We start from the raw sequence: 27,978 nt of genomic DNA on the forward strand, positions 1-27,978 counted from the left end.
GAGCCTGCGACGCCATCACGGAGCCCGGGGCGGGACCCCAAGGCCGAGCCCGAGCCTCCCACCCCGGGACCCACCCACCGACGACGCCAGGGCCCGGGCCTCACCCCGAGACCACCGCGCGCGGAGCCGCCCCCGCCGCCGCCTCAGGCTCCTCACCCGCCGCCGCCGCCGCGCGAGGCGGGGACATGCAAATGAACCAACGGTCTCCGCAGCGGCGCGCCGCGCAGGCGCAAGCCGCCGCCGAGTCCTGGTGCGCAGGCGCGGGCCGCCGCTGCCCGGCTCTCTTGCGCAAGCGCGGTGGCCGCTTCTTCTGGGCGGACGCTCCAGAGGCAAAACATTTCCCTGCTGTGGGCGGCGAGCACCGTGACCGTCCCGGAAAGGGCGGCAAAGACGCCTCCGTCGCGCACGAGGGGGCCTCGTTGTCTTTACCTTGGTTTGCGGTCGTCCTTGGTTATCGTGAGCCGTCCGCAGGGCTCTGGGAGGCCGAGCCTGGGGGCGCCACGGCGCCTGCGCGCGTACGGCGGCCGGAAGGGGCTAGAGGCAGCGCCCTGGGTGACAGCCGTGCGCCCCACCTTCCCCCACGTGGCCGCGAAGACCGGGTGAGACGCGGCGGCTGCCGAAGCCTGTCGCGCGCGGATTGGGGAGTGGGGGCGCCGTAGGGTCGGGCTGGCGCGACCCTCGGGTACGTGGTCTGGGGGGAAAAAATTGAAAGAATTTTACAGAAGCCGCCTGGGGATAAAATCCCCGGCTTCTCTGGCCTTCGCTTTCTTTTCATTCATTTTGTTTATTCATTCATTACCTGTGCACTGAGTGCCTGCTGTGTGTTGGGCCCCGTCCTAGGCAGTGGGGACAAGGAGGCTACAAGGTACAAATAATTGAGTGAACGATGTCGCTCTAGATACGGGTGATGGTGTGCAAATAATAAAAGAGTGATGGGACGGGAGAGCAGGGCTGCTGTTTACCTGGAAGTGGCTTTGAAGGGTATCTCTTGAGTGCTGGGAAGGATGAGAAAGGCGGGGAAGAGCAGCTGGGAAGGCTTAGGTAGAGAAAGTGCCCATAAGGAGGCTGGGTTTTGTTCTGAGAGGGTTGGGAAGCCACTATTGGGCTTTGAGCAGGTGAGTGAGGTGGAGTCTAGGCTCTGGGAGTGGCAGGTGAGGCCGCCCTTATGGGAGGCTGGTGTTTGAACCAGAGTGGGTGTGGCTGGTAGAGGGAGATGTGGATGGAGTCTTTTAGGGTCCCCAGCATGTTATGGCACACTTTTCTAATTTTCTTTTGAGACGGAGTCTCTCTCTGTCGCCCAGGCTAGAGTGCAGTGGCATGATCTCGACTCACTGCAACCTCCATCTCTCGGGTTCAAGGCATTCCCCTGCCTCAGCCACCGGAGTAGCTGGGACTACAGGTGCGCAACACTGCACCCGGCTAAATTTTGTAATTTTTAGTAGAGACGGGGTTTCTCCCTGTTGCCTAGGCAGGTCTCAAACTCCTGGCCTCAAGTGATCTGCCCGCATTGGCCCCCCAAAGTGCTGGGATTACAGGCATGAGCCACCGCGCCCGGCCCCCCTTATTTTTTTTTTTTGAGACAGAGTCTTGCTGTTGCCCAGGCTGGAGTGCTGTGGCGAGATCTCTGCTCACCGCAACCTCCACTCCCCAGGTTCAAGCGATTCTCCTGCCTCAGCCTACTGAGTAGCTGGGATTACAGATGTGCACTATCTTGCCTGGCTAATTTTTTGTATTTTCAGCAGAGACAGGATTTCGCTATGTTGGCCAGGCTGGTCTCAAATTCCTGACCTCAAGTGATCTACCTGCCACAGCCTCCCAAAGCGCTGGGATTATAAGTGTGAGCCACCACACCTGGCCAGCACAGTTTTCTTGAGCAGAATCCTGGCTGAGAGAAGGAAACTGGCTGCCATTTAGGGGCCTTACTCACCTTCTGTTTTACCCTCAGCATGCCTGATGGATCACAGGGACTGGTACTGCTGTTTCCCCCCTTTCAGCCTAGGCTGTTCTCCAGGTAATTCTTACTTGGCCATCCCTAGGCACCATTTTATGTGTTTCAAATCTGTACTTTCCTCCCCCAACCCAGCCCTGTGCCAGATCTAGGGGACCTTGGAGGACTCAGGTCAGGGGTGGTCACAGAGCCAGACCTCCCCAACTCACCTCAGGAGTGGGTGGAAGGGAGGGGTTGTGGGTTGGGGAGAGGAGGCCAGAGAGCAGGGGCTCTGAGTAGCCAGGAAAGGCAGCCACTTGGAAGGGCTGACAGAAGCTCCGCAGAGGACTGAGAATCCGAAGTATATGAGACAGGTGTCAATCAATTTAGAAAGTTTATTTTGCCGCCGGGCGCGGTGGCTCAAGCCTGTAATCCCAGCACTTTGGGAGGCCGAGACAGGCGGATCACAAGGTCAGGAGATAGAGACCACCCTGGCTAACACGGTAAACCCTGTCTCTACTAAAAAATACAAAAAACTAGCCGGGCGAGGTGGCGGGCGCCTGTAGTCCCAGCTACTCGGGAGGCTGAGGCGGGAGAATGGCGAAACCCGGGAGGCAGAGCTTGCAGTGAGCTGAGATCCAGTCACTGCACTCCAGCCTGGGGGACAGAGCGAAACTCCGTCTCAAAAAAAAAAAAAAAAAAGGAAAGTTTATTTTGCCAAGGTTAAGGACATGTCCATGACACAGCCTCAGGAGGTCCTGACAACATGTGCCCAAGGTGGTTGGGGCACAGCTTGCTTTTATACATTTCAGGGAGACGTGAGACATAAATGAGTACGTGTAAGATGGTCACAGGTAGATTGCGTTCTTTTGAGTCTTTGGTCAGCCTTTCACTGAATACATGATTTACATGGGGGACAGGGCAGGTAGAGGAATAGTCATTTATGCCTCAGTCCGACTCATCAATCTGCTGTTTTTTGTTTGTTTTTTGTTTTGTTTTTGAGACAGTCTCGCTCTGTTGCCCAGGCTGGAGTGCAATGGCGTGATCTCAGCTCACTGCAACCTCCACCTCCTGGGTTCATGCAATTCTCTTGCCTCAGCCTCCCGAGTAGCTGGGATTGCAGGCGCCCGCCACCACGCCCAGCTAATTTTTGTGTTTTTAGTAGAGACAGGGTTTCACCATGTTGGTCAGGCTGGTCTCAAATTCCTGACCTCGGGTGATTCACCCGCCTCAGCCTCCCAAAATGCTGGGACTACAGGCGTGACCAGTGGCCAAATCTGCATTTTTACGTAAACTTTAGGGCAGAGAGAGCAACCGGATATGTATTTTTGTCTCGGGTGAGCTGAGGGATGACTTTCTGTCCTGCACCTGTGAAGATCACCTATCAATTTACATTGCCAGGGTGAAATTCAACAAAACTGTTTTTGGGTAAAGATCTTGAGGGCCACAAGGAATTTCCTGGCCTGGCCAGGGTGGTGGGAGTAGAGTCCCCCACTCCTTTCTTCCTACTGAGAAACTCTTTATATTACTCTTCCTTCACCTTTGACCTTGGAAATCCATAGCACCACTTAAAGAGCTCCCTTTTCTTCTGGGGCATAAAGGAAAGGGGCCTATCTGCAAAGGAGGGAGATGGGACTCCTGCATAAACTTGCTGAATTGCCTCTTAAGCAACAAAGGAAAAGAACAAATAGCTAACATTTATTGAGCCTGTCCATATCCTTTTCTGAGGAATGTATAGGAGTTGGCTGAATTTTTCACTACTGCCCTATGAGGTATATTCGTGTTTATCTCTGTTTGACACAGGAGGGAATTGAAGAAAAGTGCATCTGGCTGGGCACAGTGGCTCACGCCTATAATCCCAGCACGATGGGAGCCTGGCCAATATGGTGAAACCCCGTCTCTACTAAAAATACGAAAATTAGCCGGGCGTGGTGGCGTGGGCCTGTAGTTCCAGCTGCTTGGAGGCTGAGGCACAAGAATCACTTGAACCCAGGAGGCAGAGGTTGTGGTGAGCCAAGATTGTGCCACTGCACTCCAACCTGGGCAACAGAGCAAGACTCCGTCTCAAAAAAAAGAAAAGAAAAGGGCATTGAAGTGGAGGGCGTGGGAACTGGGTTCTGCAGGCTGGCTGGGAGCCAGTCCTTCTCCCCTCAGGCAGTGTGCAGTGCACAGTGGGCATCTGCAGGAACACAGATGGAATGTGTACATCCCCTGCCACTGCCTGAAAAGAGAAGCATGGGCCAGAATGACCTGTTTCTTTTTCCTTTTTTTTTTTTCTTTTTCTTTCTTTTTTTTTTTTTCTTTTGAGACGGGGTCTTACTTTGTCACTCAGGCTGGAGTGCAGCGATGTGATCTTGGCTCTTCAGCCTTGACCTCCCTGGGCTCCCCCTCAGCCTCCCAAATAGCTGTAACTACAGGTGCATGCTACCACACCTGGCTAATTTTTGTATCTTTTTTTTATAGAGGTGGAGTTTCACCACGTACCCAGGCTGGTCTCAAACTCCTGGCCTCACGTGATCCTCCCACCTCGGCCTCCCAAAGTGCAGCCCACCATGCCTGGCCTGAAGCAGAAACTTGATAATTCCAGAATGGAAACTTGATATTACTGCAATAAGCAAGGTGTATATATTAAAACAATTAAAATTTAAAAAGTTGTTAACCTCTGTTAGGCTCTGGACCTAAGGCCTGTTCCTCTCTTTGTCCCGAAGGGATGGTGGCAAATGTTAGGTTCACTTGTACCCTGTGAAGACCTTGTTAAGATCATCTATAGCAGGGGTCCCCAACTCCTGGGTCACGGACCCATACTGGTCCAGTGGTCCCTGGCCTGTTGGGACCTGGGCCACAAAGCAAGAGGTAAGCGTAGAGTGAGTCAGCAAACCTTCATGTGTATTTACAGCAGCTCCCCATCACTTGCATTGTGCCTGAGCGCCACCTCCTGTCAGATCAGCAGCATTAAATTTCCATAGGAGTATGAACCCTACTGTGAACTGCGCATGCGAGGGATCTAGGTTGCATGCTCCTTATGAAAATCTAATGCCTGATGATCTGTCACTGTCTCCCATCACCCCCAGATGGGACTGTCTAGTTGCCAGAGAACAAGCTCAGGGCTCCCACTGATCCTACATTACAGTGAGTTGTATAATTATTATATTACAACGTAATAATAATAGAAATAAAGTGCACAATAAATGTAATGAGCTTGAACCATCCCGAAACCATCCCCACCCCAGCCCCACCATATCCATGGAAAAATTGTCTTCTGCAAAACTGGTCTCTTAGGCTAAAAAGGTTGGGACTGCTGAGCTACAGGGTTGAAACAGAATTGCAAAGGGATTTGGTGTTTTTACCAAGAGTTTTATCTTACTTAACTCTATGTCCTGTCCCCAACTGTCAGAGGGGAAGGTACTGCCTGAGGTTAATGGGTCATCTAAGTGTTTATACCTACCCTGGTTTCCAGGGTGTGCCTATACTGGGTTTTACTTGTTTGTTTATTTATTTATTTTTTGAGACAGAGCCTCGCTCATGTTGCCCAGGCTGGAGTGTGGTGGCATGATCTTGGCTCACTGAAACCTCCATCTCCCGAGTTCAAGCCATTCTCCTGCCTCAGCCTCCCGAGTAGCTGGGATTACAGGCACCCCACTAATTTTTGTGTATTTAGTAGAGACGGGGTTTTGCCATGTTGGCCAGGCTGGTCTTGAACTCCTGACCTCAGGTGATCTGCCTGCCTTGCCCTCCCAAAGTGCTGGGATTATAGGCGTGAGCCACCACTCCCAGCCTTACTTGCTTATTTTTATTTTATAAGGTGGGTTTGTGTGTATACACACACACACACACACACACATTTTTTAAGAGATGTGGTCTCACTGTGTTTCCCCAGGCTGGTCTCAAACTCCTGTGCTCAAGTGATCCCCCCACCTTAGCCTCCCAAGTTGCTGAGATTACAGGCACAAGTTGTTGCTCAGTTCTTTTTGTTTTTAAACAGACTAGCACTTTAAGAAATTGAGCTATAATTTACATACCATAATAGCCACTCATTTGATTTAGTAATTTTTTTTTCTTCTGGAGACAGGGTCTCCCTCTGTCACCCAGACTAGAGTGCAGTGGCCCAATCATAGGTCACTGCAGCCTTGAACTCCTGGGCTCAAATGATCCTCCTGCTTCAGCCTCCCAAGAAACTTCAACCATAGGCAAATGCCACCACACCCGACTGAATTTTTAATTTTTATTTTTGTAGACACAGGGACCCCCTATGTTGTCCTTGCTGGTCTCAAACTCCAGGCTTCAAACAGTCCTCCCACCTTGGCCTCGTAAAGCACTGGGATCACAGGTGTGAGCCACCATGCGTGGCCTGATATAGTGATTTTACGTTTTCACAGAGTGGTACAACCATCATCACTATCTAATTCAAGAACGTTTTCATCACCCAAAAGGAAACTCTATACCCTTTAGAAGTTACTCCCCATTCCCTCTCCTCCAGTCCCTGGCAACACCCAATCTGCTTTCTGTGTCTGTGTATTTGTCTATTCTGGACATTTCATATCATTGGAATCGTGCAATATGAGGCCTTTTGTGTCTGGCTTCTTTGACGAGACATCATGTTTTTGAGATCCATCCCCATTGTAACATGCTTCAGCACCTCATTCCTTTTTCTGGCTGAGTAATATTCCATCGTGCACACGGACCATTTTGTTTATCCATTCATCTGTTGGTAGACTCCCTCTCCTTTTCTTTGTTCTTGTGATTTATTTGTTGAAAACTCTGGGTGTTTGTCCTCTAGCTGACGTTCTCTTCCCAAAATCCCAAAAAGTAGGGATTTTGCAGATCATATCCCCATGGTGTTGGTTAAGGTGTCAGAGCTGTGCTGTGCAATACCGTAGTCACTCGTCACACATGGCTATTTACATTAACATAAAATGAAATAAAATTACACACTCAGTTCCTCAGTCGCACTGCCACACTTCAGCTGTGTGATAACCACAGAGGCCAATGGCATCTGTACTAGGCAGTGCAGATAGACAACATTTCATCATAGCAGAAAGTGCCCTGAATGCATGATCAGATTCAGGTTTGAGATTTTGGCACGGTGACTTCACAGGTGCATTTTGTTCTTATTCAGGAGGTAGGTGTTGCTGGTTTCTCTTTTGATGATGTGAGATCAAGCAGTAGATTCAGTTCCTGTCCACCCTTGTTAGGCTCCCTTGTTAATTTTACACCTGATGGTTTTGGATCCTGTGGGATCATTATCTGTTTCTCTCCTGTCTCGGCTGATCAGCTGAAATTGGAAGTGGAACTTTTCCTCATCCTCTTTTTGTAACCCGGGACCCTTTTGTACAAGGGAGGCAGGTTAAGTGCTAGATTCTTTTTTTTTTTTTTTTTTTTTGAGATGGAGTCTCACTCCGTCACCCGGGCTGGAGTGCAATGGCGCGATCTTGGCTCACTGCAAGCTCCGCCTCCCAGGTTCACGCCATTCTCCTGCCTCAGCCTTCCAAGTAGTTGGGACTACAGGCGCCCGCCACCACACCTGGCTAATTTTTTTTTTTCTTTTTGTATTTTTAGTAGAGATGGGGTTTCACTGTGTTAGCCAGGATGGTCTCGATCTTCTGACTTCATGATCCGCCTGCCTTGGCCTCCCAAAGTGCTGGGATTATAGGCGTGAGCCACCACGCCCAGTCAAGTGCTAGTTTCTTTTTTTAAAAAAATTGTTATCAATTATTGTAGAGACAGTGTCTCGCTACATTGGCCAGGCTGGTCTTGAACTCCTGGATTCAGGTGATCCTCCCATGTCAGCCAGCCTCCTGAGTAGTAGCTGGGAGTACAAGAGCATGCCACCACTCCCCACCAAGAGCTGGATTGTTGGTTGGCCAGTTTTCAGAAGCCTGAGGTGTATTTGTTTTAGTATTATCTAAAAAATAGTATTATCTAAAAAAAATCAAAAGCACAGATTTTGATTTTTTTTTTTTTTTTTAAGATGTAGTCTGGCTTTGTCAGCCAGGCTGGAGAGCAGTGGCGTGATCTCGGCTCACTGCAACCTCCGCCTTCTGGGCTCAAGCAGTTCATCTACCTCGGCCTCCCCAATTGCTGGGATTACAGATGTGAGCCACCACACCTGGCCCAGATTTTGATTTTCATATGTACTGGAATTTTTTTTTTTTTTAAATGCTTACTTATCTGTAGCTATCAGGCACCCCTTAGGGTGTGGAAGCTTCCTTGCTTCCTGGTCTCACAGGATGCCCCAGGGTGACCTGCCCCATGACCTGCTGGGACCTGGAATCAGCCATTCCTCCAGAAGCCCTGGCTCCTTGTTTTTAAAGATTTTATATAGAGACAGGGTCTCCCTATGTTGCCCAGGCTGGTGTCGAACTCCTGGCCTCAAGCCATCTTCCCCCCTCAGCCTCCCAAAGTGCTGGGATTACAGGAGTGAGCCATCTAGCCCTGCCCCCAGCCCCTTTTCGTGGGAGATGGTAGAAACCATACATGGTGTTAGAGGTATTCAGTACTACTGTGCTATCATTTCTTCTAGGCATTTTTAGTTGCTATGACTAGAAAATTAGATATTTGTTTACTTAAGAGAAAACACATGATGGGTTTATATGGATATTTCCATTTCGAATATAAGTTCTGAGATTTTTTTCTCAACTTTGTCGAGGTATAATATGTACTTTTTTTTGAGACGGAGTCTTGCTCTGTTGCCCGGGCTGGAGTGCAGTGGTGCAATCTTGGCTCACTGCACCCTCTGCCTTCTGGGTTCAAACGATTCTCCTGCCTCAGCCTCCTGAGTGGCTGGGATCACAGGTGCCCGCCGCCATGCCCAGTAAATTTTTATATTTTTAGTAGAGATGGGATTTCACCATGCTGGCCAGGCTGGTCTTAAACTCCCGATCTCAGGTGATCCACCTGCCTCAGCCTCCCAAAGTGCTGGGATTACAGGCATGCGCCTTTGCACCCAGTGAGTATGTATTTAATATAGTGTGTATCTTATACTATATATAGTACATAAATGATACAAATATATTGCATGTTTATATTATACAACTTGACGATTTTATATGCATGCAGATTGTGAAATACTCACCTCAATCAACAGTTACCTTTTTCTTTTTTGTGGTGAGAACACTTAAGATGTACCCTCTTAGCAAATTTCAAGTATACAATACAATATTGTTAATTATAGGGAGTTCCGAGTTTTCACTTGATTTTATGATGTTAGAATCTTTTTTTTTCTTTTTCCTTTTTGAGTCAGGGGCTTGCTCTGTTGCCCAGGTTAGAGTACAGTGGAGCAATCTTGGCCTCCCAGGCTCAAGCGATCCTCCTACCTCAGCCTCCTGAGTAGCTGGGACTATAGGCATGTGCCACCACACTCAACTAATTTTAATTTTAATTTTAATTTTAATTTTGGTAGAGACAGAATTTCGCCATGTTGTCCAGGCTGGTCTTGAACTCCTGGGCTCAAGCAGTCCTCCTGCCTCAGCCTCCCAAAGTGTTGGGATTATAGGCATTGACCCACTGCGCCCAGCCAGAATCTTTTTTCTTTTATGCTGATTCCTAGTAATATAATCATTATTATTTGCTACGTCCATAATAGTTTCAGAATAACATTACTAGTATCATTATATTAAAGAACCACCTTTCTTAGATAAAATAGAGTAAACTCTGTGTTCTCTTCTGCATTTTCTTTTTTTGTTTTTTTTTTTTCCGCAAGTTAGGGTCTCACTCTGTGGCCCAGGCTGGAGTGTAGTAGCATGATCATGACTCACTGCAGCCTTGACCCCCCAGGCTCAAGTGATCCTCCCACCTCAGCCTCTCAGAGTGCTGGGATTACAGGCTAAGTCACCACGCCCGGCCTCTTCTGTATTTGTAGAAGCCCTAGGGAAGTAGGGATATCACCCTTTCCTGTGATCTAGGTGGGAAGAATTTCTCCAGGGTGGTTGTAGGGCTCTGGTCCCTGGTAGATTCTTCCTAAGTGGCGTTTTCATGGTGGCCAGGCCCTGCCATTGCCTGCTCACCCTTGAGGTAGCTCTCTCTTTGCCCTAACTTCTCAGCTCAGGAGCATCTATCGGCTGCACGCCAACATCAACGCAGGCGAAGATGGTCTCCAAGCGCATTGCCCAGGAGACCTTTGATGCAGCCGTGCGCGAGAACATCGAGGAGTTTGCGATGGGGCCAGAGGAGGCGGTGAAAGAGGCTGTGGAGCAGTTTGAATCGCAAGGTAGGGCGGTGTGACCGTCACCTGCCATCCGAGGCGCTCAGATGCAAGAGTGATGGGAGGGCCCTGCTGCCCCTCCCCGCTGGGGGTGCCACATGCCTGGCACAGAAACCAGGTGCCCACTGGGCCCTGTCCCCTCCAGCCTCTGCCCGAGGCAGGCTAGTTATCCTGCTCCCACCTCACACACCCTTTCTGTCCCTATTTCCACCTCGCCCAGATATTTATGGGCTGGATCCTTCTCATGAGTCTCATTTGATAATTTCCTTGAAGAGGTTTTCCCTGACCCTGGCCTAGGAAACGGGGCCCCTGCCTTCCTGCCGTACTCTGCCCCACATCGAGCTTACAGAGGCAGAAGCGGCAGCAGCCTGTGGAAACAGGTGGCATGTTCAGACCAGGTGCGGAGGAGTGTGGTTATGAGGGGCTGTTTGCAACGGCGTGGGCGGCATTAGGAGACCACCCCTAGCACAACTAGCCCCCACAGAGACCCTGACTGCAGGGAGCAGGAGTCCTGGGCAGGGGCCACCTGGCAGGCGTTGGACCCTGGGGCGGAGGCAGGGGGCTGGGAATGAACACCCCAGGCTCCCCTCCTCCTGCCTGCATCTCAAGTTCACTTCCCCATTGAACAAACCCAGGGTCCAGCCTCAGAGGTCAGAGGTCAGCCTTGCAGGCATAGAGTGGGGTATAGACCCCTAGACAGGGGCCAGTGGGACAAGCAAAGGCGTCCAGCACTGTAGGGCTCCCTGTGGGGGTGCCAGCAGGGGCAAGAATGCAGCCAGAGCCAGGACGGATGGGAGTCCCAAGGGAGAAGGCCGTGGGGTCCCTCCCTCCCCTGTCAAGCCCACCAGGCAGCATGTGGCACCTCACCGCACAGATGTGGCCTGTGATGACAGCCTTGTGTGACAGCGGCCTCACTACCACTCTGCTCCCTTTGACTGGCCCATGGCCCAGTGGCAGAAATACCCAATACCCTCTACACCCCTGTGTTGATGTGGATGGGCGGGAATAGGGAGGTGGGAGGCTTCTGGAGTGGGGTGGTCCCAGCAGAAGGGTCCTGAGGTGTGATTCCAGCAGGCCCACGGGAATGACAGCTGTCACTTGCTTTGTGACCCCTGTGTGCTTGCTTCCCCCGCCCCCAACAGGGGTTGATCTGAGCAACATTGTAAAGACGGCGCCTAAAGTCTCTGCAGACGGACCCCAGGAGCCCACACATGACATCCTGCAGGTAGGAATGGGCATCCCACACAGCAGGTCCTGCATCACCTCTGTCTGGGGGCACCTCTTCCCTGTTTCCTGGATGGCAGAATGCAGGCTCTGAAGGTCATGCCCTTCCCAGCATGCATGGGCAAGCTCGAGTTTGCAGCCAGGTCTCCGAGTCCACGTCTGAGGGCGGCATGCCTTCCAATGCAGGGGGCACCAAGCTCCTCGGGTGGCATGTATGCTGAAATCAGGTGGATGGCTTGATTGTCCCTGCTGCTAGAAGCCCAGAGTCAGGAACACCATAGAGGGGCCCCTCTGGCTTCCCAGAGACAGATGGACAGGACTCACAGGACGAGAGAGTGGGCTCACAGTAAGGCTGTCACTTACTGAGCACCGACTGTTTACCAGCACTTTCTAGCCAATCTGTTAGCACTGAAGCTCACCAGTGAGGTAGGTGGTGTCACTCCTGTCTTAGTGATGGGGAAACAGGCCAGGAGCTGGCACTTAACCTCTCCAGAGACCCAAACGAGGAAGGTAAAAGAACTTCAGTGCTTTCCTTAAGGTCACCCATTGAACTTTGTAATACAGCAGAAGGCTCTGGTGTTTGAGAACCGACCGTGGACCTGGTTCTGTGCAGGTAGTTTTTTCCTGCCTTCTCAGTCATTGTCCAAACGACACCTGCAAGGCTGGGATTTCCCCATTATACAGATGGGGACATTGAGATCCAAAGAGAAGAAAAGTCATTGACCTGGGAGCAGGAGGTGCAATGATAGGAGAGGAAGTTGGAAGAGATGGCTCTGGGTGTAAACCCAGCTCACCTAAGGCATGACACTTACTTCTCCCTACCTCAGGGTCTTGCCCTCTCCTGCCTTGAGGAGGTCTTGTGAGAATTGCCTCGTTGTTGTTAGTTTGCTTTTTACCTTTCTTGCCTAATAAAGATGAATTTATTTTATTATTATTATTATTTTTTTTTTTGAGGTAGAGTCTCGCTCTGTTGCCCAGGCTGGTGTGCAGTGGCGCAATCTCAGCTCACTGCAACTTCCACCTCCCAAGTTCAAGTGATTCTCCTGCCTGAGCCTCCCGAGTAGCTGGGATTATAGGCACACACCACCACACCTGGCTAATTTTTTTGTGTTTTTAGTAGAGACGAGGTTTCACCATGTTGGCCAGCCTGGTCTTGAACTCCTGACCTCAGGTTATCTGCCCACCTTGGCCTCCCAAAGTGCCAGGATTACAGGCATGAGCCATGATGCCCAGCCTGGATGAATTTCTTTTAAAATGAGTTTGTCTTCCGGCTATCTTTGCATTTGGTGATTCATGTTTTTCCTACCGATTTGTAGACGAACTTTATATAGAAAGGATCTCAATAACAATATTGTCTATATTATCTAGCAGTTACTGCTTAAGTACTTCTTAAGTGCTCAGTGTTATGCTAAATTCTTTTTTTTTTTCTTTTTTTTTTTTTTTTTTGAGACGGAGTCTCACTGTGTCGCCCGGGCTGGAGTGCAGTGGCGCGATCTCGGCTCACTGCAAGCTCCGCCTCCCGGGTTCACACCATTCTCCTGCCTCAGCCTCCTGAGTAGCTGGGACTACAGGTGCCCGCCACCATGACCGGCTAATTTTTTTGTATTTTTTAGTAGAGATGGGGTTTCACCGTGTTAGCCAGGATGGTTTCTATCTCCTGACCTCATGATCCACCTGCTTCGGCCTCCCAAAGTGCTGGGATTACAGGTGTCAGCCAGCATGCCCGGCCTTTTGTTTTTTGAGACAGAGTCTCACTCTGTTGCCCAGGCTGGAGTACAGTGGCGCAACATGGCTCACTGCAACCTCTGCCTCCTGGGTTCAAGCGATTCTCTTGCCTCAGCCTCACAAGTAGCTGGGATTACAGGTGCACACCACCATGCCCAGCTAATTTTGTTTTGTTTTGTTTTGTTTTGTTTTTTTTGAGACGGAGTCTCGCTCTATCACCCAGGCTGGAGTGCAGTGGCGTGATCTTGGCTCACTGCAAGCTCCGCCTCCTGGGTTCATGCCATTCTCCTGCCTTAGTCTCCCGAGTAGCTGGGACTACAGGTGCCCACCACCACACCCAGCTAATTTTTTGTATTTTTAGTAGAGACAAAGTTTCACCGTGTTAGCCAGAATGGTCTCGATCTCCTGATCTCATGATCTGCCCACCTTGGCCTCCCAAAGTGCTGGGATTACAGCTGTGAGCCAATATGCCTGGCCTATTATGCTAAATTCTTAAAATATGTTCTCTTAATCTGTGCTCAGCCCATTTTGCTGATGAGATATCTAAGGCTTCCCAAGGATCAATGACCCTCACCCCAAAAGGTCAGCCGGTGAGAGGCAGAACTGGTACCTGAATCCAGGAAGCCAAGCACTGAAATTCAGGCTGTTCTACCAGCAGTACAGGAAACTATGTGTTTGTTTATAACATTCGCTTCTTTTTTTTTTCTTAACTGTTCTTTTATTTATTTTTTGAGACGGAGTCTCACTCTGTTGGCCAGGCTGGAGTGCAGTGGCCCTTCCTCAGCTCACTGCAACTTCCTTCTCCCAGGTTCATTCAGTTCTCCTGCCTCAGCCTCCTGAGTAGCTGGGATTACAGGCATGTACCATGCCTTGCAGATTTTTGTATTTTTAGTAGAGATGGGATTTCACCACATTGGCCAGGCTGGTCTCGAACTCCTAACCTAAGTGATCTACCTGCCTCGGCCTCCCAAAGTGTTGGGATTACTGGCATGAGCCACTGTGCCCAGCCTATTTTTTTTCTTTTGTAGAGACGGGGTCTTGCTATATTGCCAGGATGATCTTGAACGCCTGGCCTCAAGTGACCTTCCCACTTTGCCCTGCCAACGTGCAGGGATTACAGGTGTGAGCCAACATGCCCGGCCTTAAATTTTTTTCTTTTTTTTTTTTTTTGGACACAAAGTCTTGCTCTGTCACCCATGCTAGAGTGCAGTGGCAGGATCTCGGCTCACTGCAACCTCCACCTCCCGGGTTCAAGTGATGCTCCTGTCTCAGCCTCCTGAGTAGCTGGGATTACAGGTACCTGCCACCCCTGGCTAATTTTAAATTTTATTTTTCATTACAGAAGAGTGGAAATACATTCTTAGCATAAAAGATTTGAGCAATACTCAAGCATTTATAGTAAAATCTGAAAGTCCTTGCCCTGTCCCTCCCACCAGACACTGGGGTTTGCATCTCAGCAGTCAGTTCGCAACTGAACCAAGCCCCTTCTCAAATGCCCCGCAGCATAATTGACCTTGTGCATCTTGGCTCAGATGTGTAAAAAATGCTTATCTGTTGAGGGAGAAAACAATTCATTGTGATGGCCGTTGAAATTAATCTGTTCATGTCATAAGATGTATTGCAAACAGGCTTATACAAACAGAAGGAAAATAACATCTGGAGACTGTCCAAGTAGAAACTGAGCCAGCCGGGCCACATTTATATGTGGGAAGTTGCAGAATGAAAAGCATTAGTCACAGAGAGTGAATGCCTCCAGGAGTTTAGTGATTAAAGCCCCCCTCCATGAGCAGGGTGGTGAGTACCACACAGAATTGTCATAGGTAGAACACAGCTGGCTCTGCCACCTGCATTTTAGCAACAACCTGTTGATGAAAATACTCTATAAAATATTTCAAGAGATTTATTCTGAACCAAATATGAGTGACCCGTGGCCTGTGACACAGCCTCGGGAACTCCTGAGAACATGTGCCCAAGGTGGTCGGGCTACAGCTTGGTTTTATACATTTTGGGGAGACATGAGACATCAATCAATACATGTGAGATGTACATTGGTGTGGTCTGGAAAAGTAGGGCAGCTGAAAGCTGGGGCTTCCAGGTTATAGGCAAATTTAAAGATTTTTCTGGCCGGTTGCTGTGGCTCACATCTGTAATTTCAGCACTTTGGGAGGCCGAGGTGGTCGGATCGCATTGAGCTGAGGAGTTTGGGACCAGCCTGGTCAACATGGCAAAACCCTGTCTCTACAAAAAACACAAAAATTAGGCCAGGCGTGGTGACTCACGCCTGTAATTCCAGCACTTTGGGAGCCCAGGCAGGTGGATCACCTGAGGTTAGTGTTCGAGACCAGCCTGGCCAACATGGTGAAACCCCATCTCTACTAAAAATACAAAAATTAACCGGGCATGGTGGCAGGCACCTGTAACTCCACCTACTCAGGAGGCTAAGGTAGGAGAATTGCTTGAATCCGGGAGGCAGAGGTTGCAGTGAGCCGAGATTGCGCCATTGCACTCCAGCCTGGGTGACAAGAGCGACATTGCATCTCAAAAACAAAACAAAAACAAAAATTAGCTGGGCATGGTGGTGGACGCTTATAATCCCAGCTACTTGGGAGGCTAAGGCAGGAGAATCACTTGAACCCAGGAGGTGGAGGTTGCAGTGAGCCAAGATCATGCCACTGCACTCCAGCCTGGGCAACAGAATGAGACTCAGAAAAAAAAAAAAAAAGATTTTCTGATTGAAATAGTTATCTAAAGACCTAGAATCAATAGAAAGTAATATTTTGCTTAAGATGGGTTGTGGAGACCAAGGTTTTATCAAGGAGATGAAGCCTCCAGGTAGCAGGCTTCATTGAAAATAGATTGTACATGTTTCTTATCAGACTTAAAAAGGCGCCAGACTCTTAGTTAATTCTGTCCTGAATCAGGGAAAAGACCTGGAAAGGGAATCTCTGTTGAATGTAGCTTGTCCCCACAAGAGATAGCTTTCCTGGGCCATTTCAAAATATGTCAAAGAAATATATTTTAGGATAAAATACTTTGATTTCTTTCCATACTGTATTAGTATTAGCCTGGAAGTTGGTGTCTTATTGCTACAAAAAGTCTTAAGATGGTCAGTTGTGTCTGACTTCCAAAGGCAGGAAGATAAAATGGGACATATTTGACCCCCACTTCCCATCATGACCTGAACTAGTTTTTCAGGTTACCGTTGGAATGCCTTTGGCCAAGAGAAGGGATCCTTAGAATGGATGGGTACTTAGATTGTTTTCTTTTTTTTTTTTTTTTTTGAGACAAGGTCTCACCTTGATACCCAGCTAGAGTGCAGTGGTGTAATCTTGGCTCACTGAAACCTCTGCTTCCCGGGCTCAAGCAATTCTTCAGCCTCAGCCTCCCATGTAGCTGGGACTACAGGTGTGAGCCACCAACACCTGGCTAATTTTTGTATTTTTTTTTTAGAGGCAGGGTTTTACCGTGTTGCCCAGGCTGGTTTTGAACTCCTGAGCTGAAAGCAATCCACCTGCCTTGGCCTCCCAAAGTGATGGGATTACGAGCATGAGCCACCATGCCCGGCCAAGAATTTTATTTTTAGTTTACACGTCCTTACTAACATAGTAATTCCTTGTGAAAAACTTGGTAGTTCTAACTCCAGTACTGTGCATCCTAATAGGCATTTCTGTCAGGAGCTTTTCAAGTTTCTTACAGGGTTTCTGCTGAAATGCTACACCACTGTTTGTTATGTAAAATATGCATAAAAACATTTACCATTGTAACCTTTTTTTTTTTTTTTTTTTTTTTTTTTGAGACGGAGTCTTGCTCTGTCGCCCAGGCTGGAGTGCAGTGGCCGGATCTCAGCTCACTGCAAGCTCCGCCTCCCGGGTTTACGCCATTCTCCTGCCTCAGCCTCCCGAGTAGCTGGGACTATAGGCGCCCGCCACCTCGCCCAGCTAGTTTTTTTGTATTTTTTAGTAGAGACGGGGTTTCACTGTGTTAGCCAGGATGGGATTGTAACCATTTTTAAATGTAGAGTTCAGTGTCATTAAGTACATTCATAATGTTGTACTTTATGACCATCCATCTCATCTTGCAATACTGAAACAAACTCTGTGTTCCTGTTCCCCTCAGCCCCCAGCAACCATCATTCTGCCTTCTGTTGCTGTAAATTTGACTACTCCAGGGACCTCATATAAATGGAATCAATCACAGGCGGGGCGCCGTGGCTCATGCCTATAATCCCAGCATTTTGGGAGGCCGAGGTGGGCAGATCACTTTGAGGTCAGGAGTTTGAGACCAGCCTGGCCAACATGGTGAAACCCTGTCTCCACTGAAAATAACAAAAATTATCCAGGCATGGTGGCATATGCGTGTAGTCCCAGCTGCTCAGGAGGCTGAGGCGGGAGGATCGCTTGAACCCGGGAGATGGAGGTTGCAGTGAGCCGAGATGACACCACTCCACTCCAGCCTGGGTGACAGAGGAAGACTCCATCTAAAAAAAAAATTTTTTTTTAAACAAATGGAATCACAGGCTGGGTGCGGTGGCTCACACCTGTAATCCCAGCACTTTGGGAGGCCAAGGCAGGCAGATCACCTGATGTCGGGAGTTCGAGACCAGCCTGACTAACATGGAGAAACCCTGTATATACTAAAAATACAAAAAAATTAGCTAGGCATGGTGGCACATTTCTGTAATCCCAGCGACTTGGGAGGCTGAGGCAGGAGAATCACTTGAGCCCACAAGGCGGAGGTTGCGGTGAGCTGAGATTACGCCATTGCACTTCAGCCTGGGCGATAAGAGCAAAAGTCTTTTCAAAAACAAAACAAAACAAAACAAAAATAAATAAATGGAATCACAGTATTTGTCTTTTGGTGACTGTCTTATTTCACTTAGCATAATGTCCTCAAGGTACATCCATGGTATACTATGTGCCTGAATTTCTTTGTTGTCATTGTAGTGTTTTGTTTTTTTTTTTCTTTTTGAAGACAGTCTCGCTCTGTCATCCAGGCTGGAGTGCAATGGCACGATCTTAGCTCACTGCAGCCTCCAACCTCTTGGCTCTGATGGATCATGCTGCTCTGAACATGAGTGTACAGGTATCTCTTTGAGACTGTGCTTTCAGTTCTCTTGAATGTATCCCCAGAAGTGGAACTGCTGGATCATACAGTAATTCTATGATTTTCTTTTTTGAGATGAGTGCTCCATATGTTGCCCAGGCTGGTCTTGAACTCCTGGGCTCAAGCGATCCTCCTGCCTTGGCCTCCCAAAGTGCTGGGATTACAGGCACGAGCCACCAAGCCTGGCTCCTCTGTAGGTTTGAGTTGCATTTTTCCTAATGATTAGTGATATTGAGCGTCTTTTCATGTGTTAGTGGCCATTTGTATGTATTCTTTGTAGTAATGTCTATTCTAGTCATGCACACTGGTGTTAACTTTTTAATTGTTTTTTGTTTTTCAGTTCTAATCTCATTTTAGCAAAAATTTATCTTTTTAAATATCCTGTTGCATTGTAACATATACTCAGGTCCACAAATCTGAGCTTAGTGAAGACTATCAGATAGGCTTCTTTGTTTTTTGTGTCAGTCAATGCCAAATCAAAGCCCTTTGGGCTGGTGGTTTCTGTAGAACCGCCCTGACTCAGTCTGGGTGCAAATAATCTCCTACACTCCAGGCTCACAGATTCATCTTTGGCTCATGCTAAGGTATGTCCCAAGGTCATATAGTTGAATGGCAGCTAAACTTGTCTGAGGTGTTTAAAGCTTTTTCTCCCCAGTGGCTTAGAATTGAATTTGGGTAAATCTGCTCTCTGTACAGTATAACCACATTTGGCAGGTGCTCAGTGCATGTTTGTGGAGTGAATGAGAGAGATGAAAGGAGACATCAGGATGGGTATATCTGGTGAATGTGGCTTTCTCCTTCCTTGGAGAACTGACCATTGATGGGTGTGCCAATTTGTTATGGCTGTGTGACAAACAGCCCAAAACAACAGGTGTCTTATTGTTTCTTGTGATTCTGCCTGGTTGGGCTCAGCTGGACGGTTCTTCTGCTGGTATCGCTTGGGTCCTCTAGATGGCAGGTAGGGCTGGAATGTTTAATATGTCTGCATTTATGTGTGCAGCCCCTCGGCAGGGACACTGAGCTGTCTTTCTCCCTGTGTGTGTGTGTGTCAGTGTCAGTCTTCCACCCTATGGCCTCTGAAGCTCAAAGCTCCTAGAAGCACAGGTCTGGAAGTTGTCAGAGCTGTAACTGACCCCACATCACTTCCACTGCAGGCCCAGATCCCAGGGGAGGGAACCTTGCAGGGATCCAGACACTGTTGCTGTGGCCATGGGCTCCTCTCGCCTGAGCTGATGCTGAGGTTTCTCCCATGTCTCCCAGATGCTCAGTGACCTCCAGGAGTCTGTGGCCAGCTCTCACACCCAGGAGGTGTCAGCACACCTCACCCGCTTCTGTGACCAGTGCAAGCAGGACAAGGCCTGCCGCTTCCTCGCGGCCCAGAAGGGGGCCTACCCCATCATCTTCACTGCCTGGAAGCTGGCCACTGCAGGTGACCAGGGCCTTCTGCTCCAGTCCCTCAATGCCCTGTCAGTGCTGACTGATGGCCAGCCAGACCTCCTGGACACCCAGGGCCTGCAGCTCCTGGTGGCCACGCTGACCCAGAATGCTGATGAGGCCGACCTGACCTGCTCTGGGATCCGCTGTGTGCGTCACGCTTGCCTGAAACATGAACAGAATCGGCAAGACCTGGTGAAAGCTGGTGTGCTGCCCCTGCTGACTGGCGCCATTGCCCATCATGGCCACCATGCTGACGTGGTCAGGGAGGCCTGCTGGGCCCTGCGTGTCATGACCTTCGATGACGACATCCGTGTGCCCTTTGGCCACGCCCACAACCATGCCAAGATGATTGTGCAGGAGAACAAAGGCTTGAAGGTGCTCATTGAAGCTACCAAAGGTAAGAGCTGGGGGCCAATATGAGCCAGCAAACAAAGGCAGGCAGGTCAGATGTGACCAGAGTGAGGGGGTCAGAGATCAGGACTGCTTCAGGCACGGCGGGCTCAAGGTTCCGCTCGCCCCTCAGCTTAGACCCGCCTGCATGGCAACCCTCGTGAGGAGTTTCCCCATGCTTTCTCATGGCTCCAGGAGAATTCCAGGCCAGCACTCATGGGCTAGGAGCAGGCCACAATCCCATCTCTGGAGCTTCTGGGGAAGGGGCTTGCTGTGTCCGACTCCAGGAACTGAGGAGGGAAGGGGGACCTCCCCAGAGGGAAATAAGAGGACTGGGGGAAGCTGGCTGGCACGCACCGTGGCAGTCTCAGGTGGATGTGTACACGCTTGATCATATTCAGCCACAAATCCTTAGGCATATTCATGTGTCTGGCTCCAGGGTGACCATGATGAGCCGGCCCTGGGAGGTCACAGTGCTGACCGTCAGACCCTAAAGCTTCTGTCTTAACCCCTAACCCCATTCCATCCACCGAACCCACTAGAAAAGTCCTGATTGGCACACAGAAGGTGTCAGAAGGATGAGTTCCCCTTTCCTGCCTGCCCGTGGCTCTGGCTCTGTGGCCAGGCCTGTGTGGGGGTTCTGGCTCTGTCTGCTGAGGAAGTGAGCCCACCTCAGTCTCCCATACCTCCAGCAAGGCTGAAAATGAGTCCTGACCTTCTGCAAAGTCAGACTGCTTTTCCAGGAGGTAGCTCACACCTTTCCTGTTTTATTTATAGGAGCTCCAAGCAGTTAGGTTTCTGCCAGAGAGACAGGATATGTATATATGAAGAGACTTTTTGGTAAGGAATGGGGTCATGCAATTGTGGCAAGTCTGTACTCCATAGGACAGGCTGGAAACTCCCGGGCAGTCGCCTTCTCAAGAAAACACCTGTTTCCTTCTAAGGACTTCAGCTGATTGAATGAGTCCCATTCACATTGTTCAAGATCATCTCCTCTACTTAAAGGCAACTGGGCCAGGCATGGTGGCTCATGCCTGTAATGTCAGCACTTTGGGAGGCTGAAGTAGAAGGATTGTTTGGGCCCAGGAGTTCAAGACCAGCATGGGCAACATGATGACACCCCGTCTCTACTAAAAACACAAAAATTGCTGGGTGTGGTGGCGGGCGCCTGGAATCCCAGTTACTTGAGAGGCTGAGGCAGAAGGATCTCTTGAGCCTAGGAAGCAGAAGTTGCGGTGAGCCAAAATCACGCCACTGCACTCAAGCCTGGGTGACAAAGCGAGACTCTGTCTCAAATTAATAATAATAATAATAATAGATAGCTGATTGCAGATGGTAACCGTGTGGACAGAATACCTCCATGGCAACACCTAGATTGGCATTGGGTGGAACTGCAGAGGGCTACAGGTGGCCACAGGAACTGACCATCGCAGCCCTGTGTAGGTGCAGGATCTTCGCCCTCTTGGCGTGAGTTCCGGCATCTGCTTCCTGGTGCAGTGCCTCTGGGCTCCATCTGCGCCTCCTGTGTTCAGTTTTGGCCACGTCAGCCCAGTCCATATGTGTCCCTCTATGGTTTTGGAGTTTCCTGTTGCACTTAGAAAAGCCATTCCTACCCCATGATCATAAAAATAGTCTTCAGATGTCTTTTTTTTTTTTTTTTTTTTTTTAGCACTATTATGGTTTTCTTTTTTTAGGTGAGACCATCAGTTGGTATGGAATTTATTTGGAGCATGATGGAAGGAAGCTGGAGGGGCACATTCCTAAGTCTTTCCAGCAGCCAGCAGGGGGCACTGCAGGCCCAGGCAGCCCCTGGTGTTCCCTGGGGCCTTCCTGGTGCCCGTGGCCACTCCAATAGGCAGAAGGGCTGGACTCCTCTAGTGCAGCAGGATCCCCACCCAACCGGAGGGCCCTGCGGCTGGTTCTTCCCGCCCCCACCACCACTGTCTCCCTCTCTCCCCGCAGAGTTCCTAGATAACCCTGGCATCCTGAGCGAGCTCTGCGGAACCTTGTCCCGCCTGGCCATCCGCAACGAGTTCTGCCAGGAGGTCGTCGACCTCGGGGGCCTAAGCATCCTGGTGTCCCTGCTAGCTGACTTCAATGACCACCAGGTGGGGAACCAGAGCGGCGTTCTGGTATGAAGCCCCCCTGGCCCAGTGCATGCTGTCCCTCTGGGTCCCAGTCAGCCGGACGAGCCATAGTCAGAACAAGCCGGTCCTGCCTGCCAATCTCGGAACCAAAGTGCAGTTTTTCTTTTCACTGACCCAAGGGGCAGGAACCAAAGGTTGGGGGGGGAACAAACCCACCCGCTCTCCCTTACTGTCCTTTTGCACCAGGAAAAGGATGGTGGGAAGCACAGGGTAGGGGTGTGTTGGCCAAGGCTGGGATATTTGGGTTAGTTCCCACACCTAAGTATCTAGGAAACTCTGCCTCAGTTTCCCTAGCTGCAGAATAGAGCAGGGTCCCCTACTTATTACTCCATTTAGCAGCTGATTATCGAGCCCTTCTCCATGTGCCCACCCACAGCAGGGAGCCAGTCAACAGGCGCCTCCCTATCCAGCTGCAGCTGCAGGAAAGCCCCCAGGGGTGTCACAGTCCTGCGCCCCCAAGCCTCGCTGGTGACATCACTCAGCTTCTTTCTGTGCAAGTGGCTGGGAGCTGAATGGGAACCAACTTCAGCGCATAAAGGGATACATTCTGCCATGTATTCTTGGGCAGTCAGGGGTCAGGGTCCTCAGGTTCCCCATTAAGGGGATCAGCAGTCCCAATAGCATCTTATCCACTGTCCTCAGTGCAGGGCAGTTAGCGCCCACCCTGGGTCTGTGGCCGTGGCCAGAGGGACCCTGTGCTCTGAAGGCCGGCCTGAGTCACATGCCCCCTCTGCCCCTGTGGGGATAGGGGATCAAGTCACCTGGATGGTACCATTTGGACATAGGCAGCCTGAGCCACAGGCATCTGCCACTCCTTTTCGTTAGTCACACTCTGCAGTCATACCGTACTTGCTGGTGAAACAGTAAAACAGCCCCAGATTCTCCCTCAGAGCCCTCTCCCACAATCCAGCGGCCTGGCTGGGGGTGAGCGAGCCTTTCCCTTGTGCAGGAGCTCGTGAAGCAAGTGCTGAGCACCCTGCGAGCCATCGCAGGCAACGACGACGTGAAAGATGCTATTGTCCATGCCGGCGGGACGGAGTCCATCGTGGCTGCCATGACCCAGCACCTGACCTGCCCCCAGGTACCCACCTCTGGGGGCACACAGAGTAGCAGGGTAGTGGCTGGAGTCCCAGTTCAGTTTCTGTGTCTGCATGAAGCTCTATTCCTCTGTAGGGCCAGAGCAGGGCAGGTGAGGGTCGCGGGCTCTGGCTCTCAAATGCTGACCTGCCTATGCATGACTCTGGGTGTCCTGGAGTTACCACCAGCACCCTGCAAAGGTCTGACCAGGCCTAGTGCCCTTGTCACCCCTAAGAGCTCGGCTGATACTTTTGTCACCCTGCCATCGTGCCGTTATTACACAGGAGCTGCCAGAGACCCACGGAGGGGAGGCCGCAGGGTGTTCACCAGGGGTTGGCAGCCACGGCAGGATGTTGTGGAGGGTCTTTCCGCTACATCTCCGCCTTCCTGTGACTGCCCCCTGCAGGTGTGTGAGCAGAGCTGCGCGGCCCTGTGCTTCCTGGCCCTGCGTAAGCCCAACAACAGCCGCATCATCGTGGAGGGTGGAGGGGCTGTGGCAGCACTGCAGGCCATGAAGGCACACCCGCAGAAGGCCAGCGTGCAGGTGGGCAGGGCATGGGATGGGGGCAGGCAGGCTGGGGTGGGGTGTGCAGGTAGGTGCTGAGAGGGCATGGGAGCAGGTGCGATGTGTGGGTGGGTGATGGGGCAAAGGCTCAGTCCCTATCCCTGTCCCTTTCCCTGCCACAGCCGAGCCCCACAGGACCAACTTCTTTCTCATCTTCCAAAATGTGCTGAATTCTGCCTGCAGCTGTTTCCTTTTCTGCCTTTGTTTGTTCTACATTTACTCTCCTATTTTGGGGAGGGGGGCATTGGGGGAGCTTTCTCCCAATAGTGAAACCCCAGAAAGAAACCTATAACACATCATCTCCTTTTTTTTTTTTTGAGACAGTCTCACTCTGTCACCCAGGCTGGAGTGCAGTGGCGCCATCTCGGCTCACTACAACCTCCGCTTCCTGGGTTCAAGTGATTCTCCTGTCTCAGTCTCCAGAGTAGCTGGGTCCTCAGGCATGGGCCACTAAGCCTGGCTAATTTTTGTAATTTTAGCAGAGACGAGGTTTCGCCATGTTAGCCAGGCTGGTCTCGAACTCCTGACTTCAGGTGATCCACCGCCTCCACCTCCCAAAGTGCTGGGATTACAGGTGTGAGCCACCACGCCCTTAATCTCCTTTCTTTTTCTTTCTTTTTTTTTTTTTTTTTTTGAGACAAAGTCTTACTCTTTCGCCCAGGCTGGAGTGCAGTGGTGCTTTCTTGGCTCACTGCAAGCTCCGCCTCCCGGGTTCATGCCATTCTCCTGCCTCAGCCTCCCAAGTAGCTGGGACTACAGGCCTGTAGTTTTTTTGTATACCGATAATTTTTTGTATTTTTAGTAGAGACGGGGTTTCACCATGTTAGCCAGGATGGTCTCAATCTACTGACCTCGTGATCCACCCGCCTTGGCCTCCCAGAGTGCTGGGATTATAGGCGTGACCCACCGCGCCCGGCAGTCTCCTTTCTTAAAAGTCGCTGTAGAGAGATCTGGGGAGGAAGAAGTTGGGGAAGCATGGATGGTGATCTGCCTGGGGCTTCAGAAAGGTTCCTGCCCCCTCCTTGGGCTGCTGGTCTAAGTTCTGGGTGTGGGACACCCTGTCCACACCTCCCTGGCTGAACCCAGACTCCTCCCTGCAGCCCCTGGGGCCCTCCTCGCCTCCTCACTCCCTGCATAGGGTCCTTGGACATACCAGGCTGGGACCCACAGGGGGCCTTTGCTCTCACTGGCTCTTACTCTGGGACACTGTCCCTTACCTGGTCTGTCCCCTTGTCCACTTCTGGCCACCCTGGCCAGCAGCTCCCCACTCTGCATGCGCTTCCCATCTGCTCTCCTGTTGGTGGTGGGAGCCACCCTGGGAAGCTTCCAGGCAGCGTCCCGCACCCACCCACAGCAGGTGCACAGGGCACAAGTGTCCACCGAATGTGTAGGAATGTAACTGACAGGCGCCTGTGCACAACCACTCTTTTCCTGTGGCCTCACTGCCCCCTTGCCCTAGGGCCCCTTCCTTGGCTCCGTGCCAGCCTCGGGGGACCTCAGACTCACCAACTCTGAGGCTGAGAGTTCCAAAGCCATGGGACAGATCCTGGAGCTTCCCTGAGCCTGTTTCCTTGCCTGGGAGTTGGGGGCATTAGCCTTGCCTTCTGGGGCTGCCAAGAGGGTAAAGTGGAGAGATGGATCTAACTTGATACAGTATAGGCAGCTGCTAGATGTCAGCTGTGGTTATGATCACCTCCATCTTGTTATGATGAAGACCCAGAGGTCAGAGTGGATCCGACCCCAAAGCCCTATCTGGCAGCTCACAGCTGCTTTCTCCTACAGAAACAGGCTTGCATGCTGATCCGAAACCTGGTGGCCCACAGCCAGGCCTTCTCGAAGCCCATCCTGGACTTGGGGGCTGAGGCACTCATCGTGCAGGCCCGATCGGCCCACCGTGACTGTGAGGATGTGGCCAAGGCTGCCCTACGGGACCTGGGTTGCCATGTCGAATTCCAAGAGCTGTGGACAGGCCAGAGGGGCAACCTGGCGCCATGACCCCAGGCCCAGTCTGGGCCATGACTCTGGGTGAGTCATGTGACTCAGGAATGGGGGTAGATCCAGGTCCTCCACTGTCCTGCATTAGTTCTGTCCCCTTCACAGTGAGAAGTGTTTTTCGGCAGTCCTTGGGTAAAGGGTCGGGGAGGGGGGGGCCTTGTAGGGAGGCATCTACACAGAAGAAAGCAGCCCCCACGTCCCAGCCACTCCTGGGTCCCAGCCTCACCTCCCCGCCAGCAGCATGGATGTTACTGTCCTTCTCTTTCCCCCTAGCCCCATGCCCTACCAGAAGGGGCAAAGGGCACGTCCCATCACTCACTGCCGTATCCGAAATGTGGTGGCCGCTGTGGGCCAGGCTCAGGGCAGGGCAGGCGATTCCAGTGGGGTTGGGCCCCCAGTGCCTGCTGCTTACTGCAGGTTCATACGGGCCTCTGCTCCTCGTTTTTCTCACCTGTAAAATGGGTCTCAGATGCCTGGCCCCAGCTTATCTGTCTCTGGTTTTGGGCCAGCCAGGGTACCTGATAATAAAAGATCATTGGGTAAACAATTGGAGGGGTCTCTTCCCTAGCTCAGCTGAGCATGGGGGGCTGTAGCCAGTGGCCTCAGAGTATGGGGGAAGGACAGACATTTTGGTGGGGGGGGCCATGGAGTCACTGAGGGTAGCAAAAGGGTTTTGGGAATGGCCTGGGATATAGGATCCACTGTCACCCTCAGACAGGCAGGTGCTGAGGCCATGGTCAGGATCACTGTTTCTGATGTGTACCACCCACAGGGCTGGAGGGCTCCACATTCATCCCCTACTCAGCTCTGCAGCCTTGAGCAAGTGAAAGAACCTCTCCGAGCCTCAATATGCTCCTCCTAAAGTGAGGAGTGGGGCAGTGATAGATCCCCCTCTGAGAGGTGTTGGGCCAGGCTGAGCACATGGGGGTTGCCCAGTTGTCTTAGGCTGGGTGTCCTAGATAGCCAACCTCTTGTCTCTGAGCCTCAATTTCCCCATCTATAAGATAGACATCGGCTGGGCACGGTGGCTCACGGCTATAATCCCAGCACTGTGGGAGGCTGAGGTGGGCGGGTCACTTGAGGTCAGGAGTTCGAGACCAACATGGTGAAACCCCATCTCTATTAAGAAAATAAAAAAATCAGCCCAGTGTGGGGATGCATGCCTGTAATCCCAGTTACTCAGGAGCTGAGACAGGAGAAGTGCTTGAACCCGGGTGGCAGTGGTTGCAGTGAGCTGAGATCACACCACGGCACTCCAGCCTGGGCAACAGGGTGAGACTCTGTCTCAAAAAAAAAAAAAAAAAAAGACATCATCGTTGTTGTCCTCAGTGACCACCCCACCCCAAGCATTCTGGGGGTGCCCAGGCAGCCAAGGCCCCGCAGACCCCAGCTCTTCTGCTCTGAAGCCACACTCAGAGGTCACACCATGGTCACTAGGTAGCTTGTGTATCCCTTGTGGCCTGAGGGGGTCCAGGCAGCCTCAGGACCACTCGTGTGTGCCCCAGCCTTTCTGCCCACACCTTGGAGGCCTCTCCCCTCTTGGACCCTCGCCCCTGCTTGTCACGTGCCTCCCCGAGCCCCAGGATGGCCTGGACTCAGTCCTTGACCTCAGCGAAACTCCTTTCCCAGCAGGCCCCCAGCTTCCGCGGAATCCAGCTGATGCAAACAGCGGAGCGTCACCCTGGCTGCACCTCCGTGGTGTCCTCGTCTCCCCTGCCCCCAGCAGGAAAGGGTGCTCTCAGCTCAGCAGGGCTGGCCCAAACCTCTGACCCAGTCACCCCGCTCTGTCCCTCCTCCCTGGAGACTCCCAGGATGTGGGAGAAAGATCTCGAACTTGCCCCAGACTGCCCTGACTTACCTGCTGGGCCAGTGTGACCTTGGGTAGTCTTGTGACCCTGGGCAGTTCTCAAGCATTTGTTCATCTGTCATGTGGTGGGGAGGTGCTCCTGGGCTATTTCTAGGAGGGCCTGCAGTGCTGGCCCTGTCATTCCTGCTCCAACCTTGCTCTCAGTCTGCCCATGGCTCCCCTTTGCCCTCTACATAAAACCTGCCTGTGGTCCCAGCAACTTGGGCTAAGGTGGGAAGATCACTTGAGCCCAGGAGTCCATGGCTGCAGTGAGTTAGGGTGGCACCACTGCACTCCAACCTGGGTGACAGAGCAAGAGCCTGTCTCAAAAAACAAAAAACA

At 51.2% G+C, this 27,978-nt stretch overlaps 2 protein-coding genes across 14 annotated transcripts in view; one reads left to right on the forward strand and one right to left on the reverse strand.

Annotated features, from left to right (window-relative positions):
- Window positions 1–718, reverse strand: part of SUGP2 (SURP and G-patch domain containing 2) — a 45,049-nt gene extending 44,331 nt beyond the window's left edge. For 4 of the 10 annotated variants that reach the window (XR_003116951.1, XR_003116952.1, XM_025369028.1 and 1 more), the window contains exon 1: window positions 105–233. Coding sequence is in view for 3 of the 10 variants with exons in the window: in XM_025369026.1 (XP_025224811.1) it covers window positions 157–187 (31 nt within the window). In the remaining 7 variants the exon portion in view is untranslated. Of the gene's footprint in view, window positions 1–104; window positions 269–429 lie in introns of those variants that run through there. The other 6 variants (XR_003116953.1, XM_025369030.1, XM_025369029.1 and 3 more) reach the window with 2 other exon arrangements.
- ARMC6 (armadillo repeat containing 6) lies at window positions 249–27,653 on the forward strand. Of its 4 annotated transcripts, none has more exons than XM_025369031.1 (8): window positions 249–599; window positions 9,967–10,133; window positions 11,270–11,352; window positions 19,440–20,013; window positions 21,969–22,138; window positions 23,103–23,234; window positions 23,637–23,774; window positions 25,578–26,337. In XM_025369031.1, the coding sequence occupies exons 2-8, from the start codon at window positions 10,013–10,015 to the stop codon at window positions 25,788–25,790; spliced, it is 1,431 nt and encodes a 476-aa protein (XP_025224816.1). In that variant the 5' UTR covers window positions 249–599; window positions 9,967–10,012; the 3' UTR covers window positions 25,791–26,337. The 4 variants fall into 4 exon arrangements, with proteins under 4 accessions (XP_025224816.1, XP_025224820.1, XP_025224821.1 ...); XM_025369035.1 differs by having other exon boundaries at window positions 284–599; window positions 21,969–22,114; XM_025369032.1 differs by lacking the exon at window positions 249–599 and adding an exon at window positions 778–904.
- The last annotated feature ends 325 nt before the right edge of the window (window positions 27,654–27,978 follow it).

This window comes from Theropithecus gelada, chromosome 19 (assembly GCF_003255815.1).
Source record: "Theropithecus gelada isolate Dixy chromosome 19, Tgel_1.0, whole genome shotgun sequence".
Classification (NCBI taxonomy): domain Eukaryota; kingdom Metazoa; phylum Chordata; class Mammalia; order Primates; family Cercopithecidae; genus Theropithecus; species Theropithecus gelada.

Excerpts from the sequence above, each read along its gene's own strand:
- ARMC6 (XM_025369031.1), top strand. The coding sequence starts at position 10,013 with ATGGTCTCCAAGCGCATTGCCCAGGAGACCTTTGATGCAGCCGTGCGC. Across the intron at positions 22,139-23,102 it reads GGAACCAGAGCGGCGTTCTG|GAGCTCGTGAAGCAAGTGCT; the intron begins GTATGAAGCCCC and ends TCCCTTGTGCAG. Across the intron at positions 23,775-25,577 it reads CGCAGAAGGCCAGCGTGCAG|AAACAGGCTTGCATGCTGAT; the intron begins GTGGGCAGGGCA and ends TTTCTCCTACAG.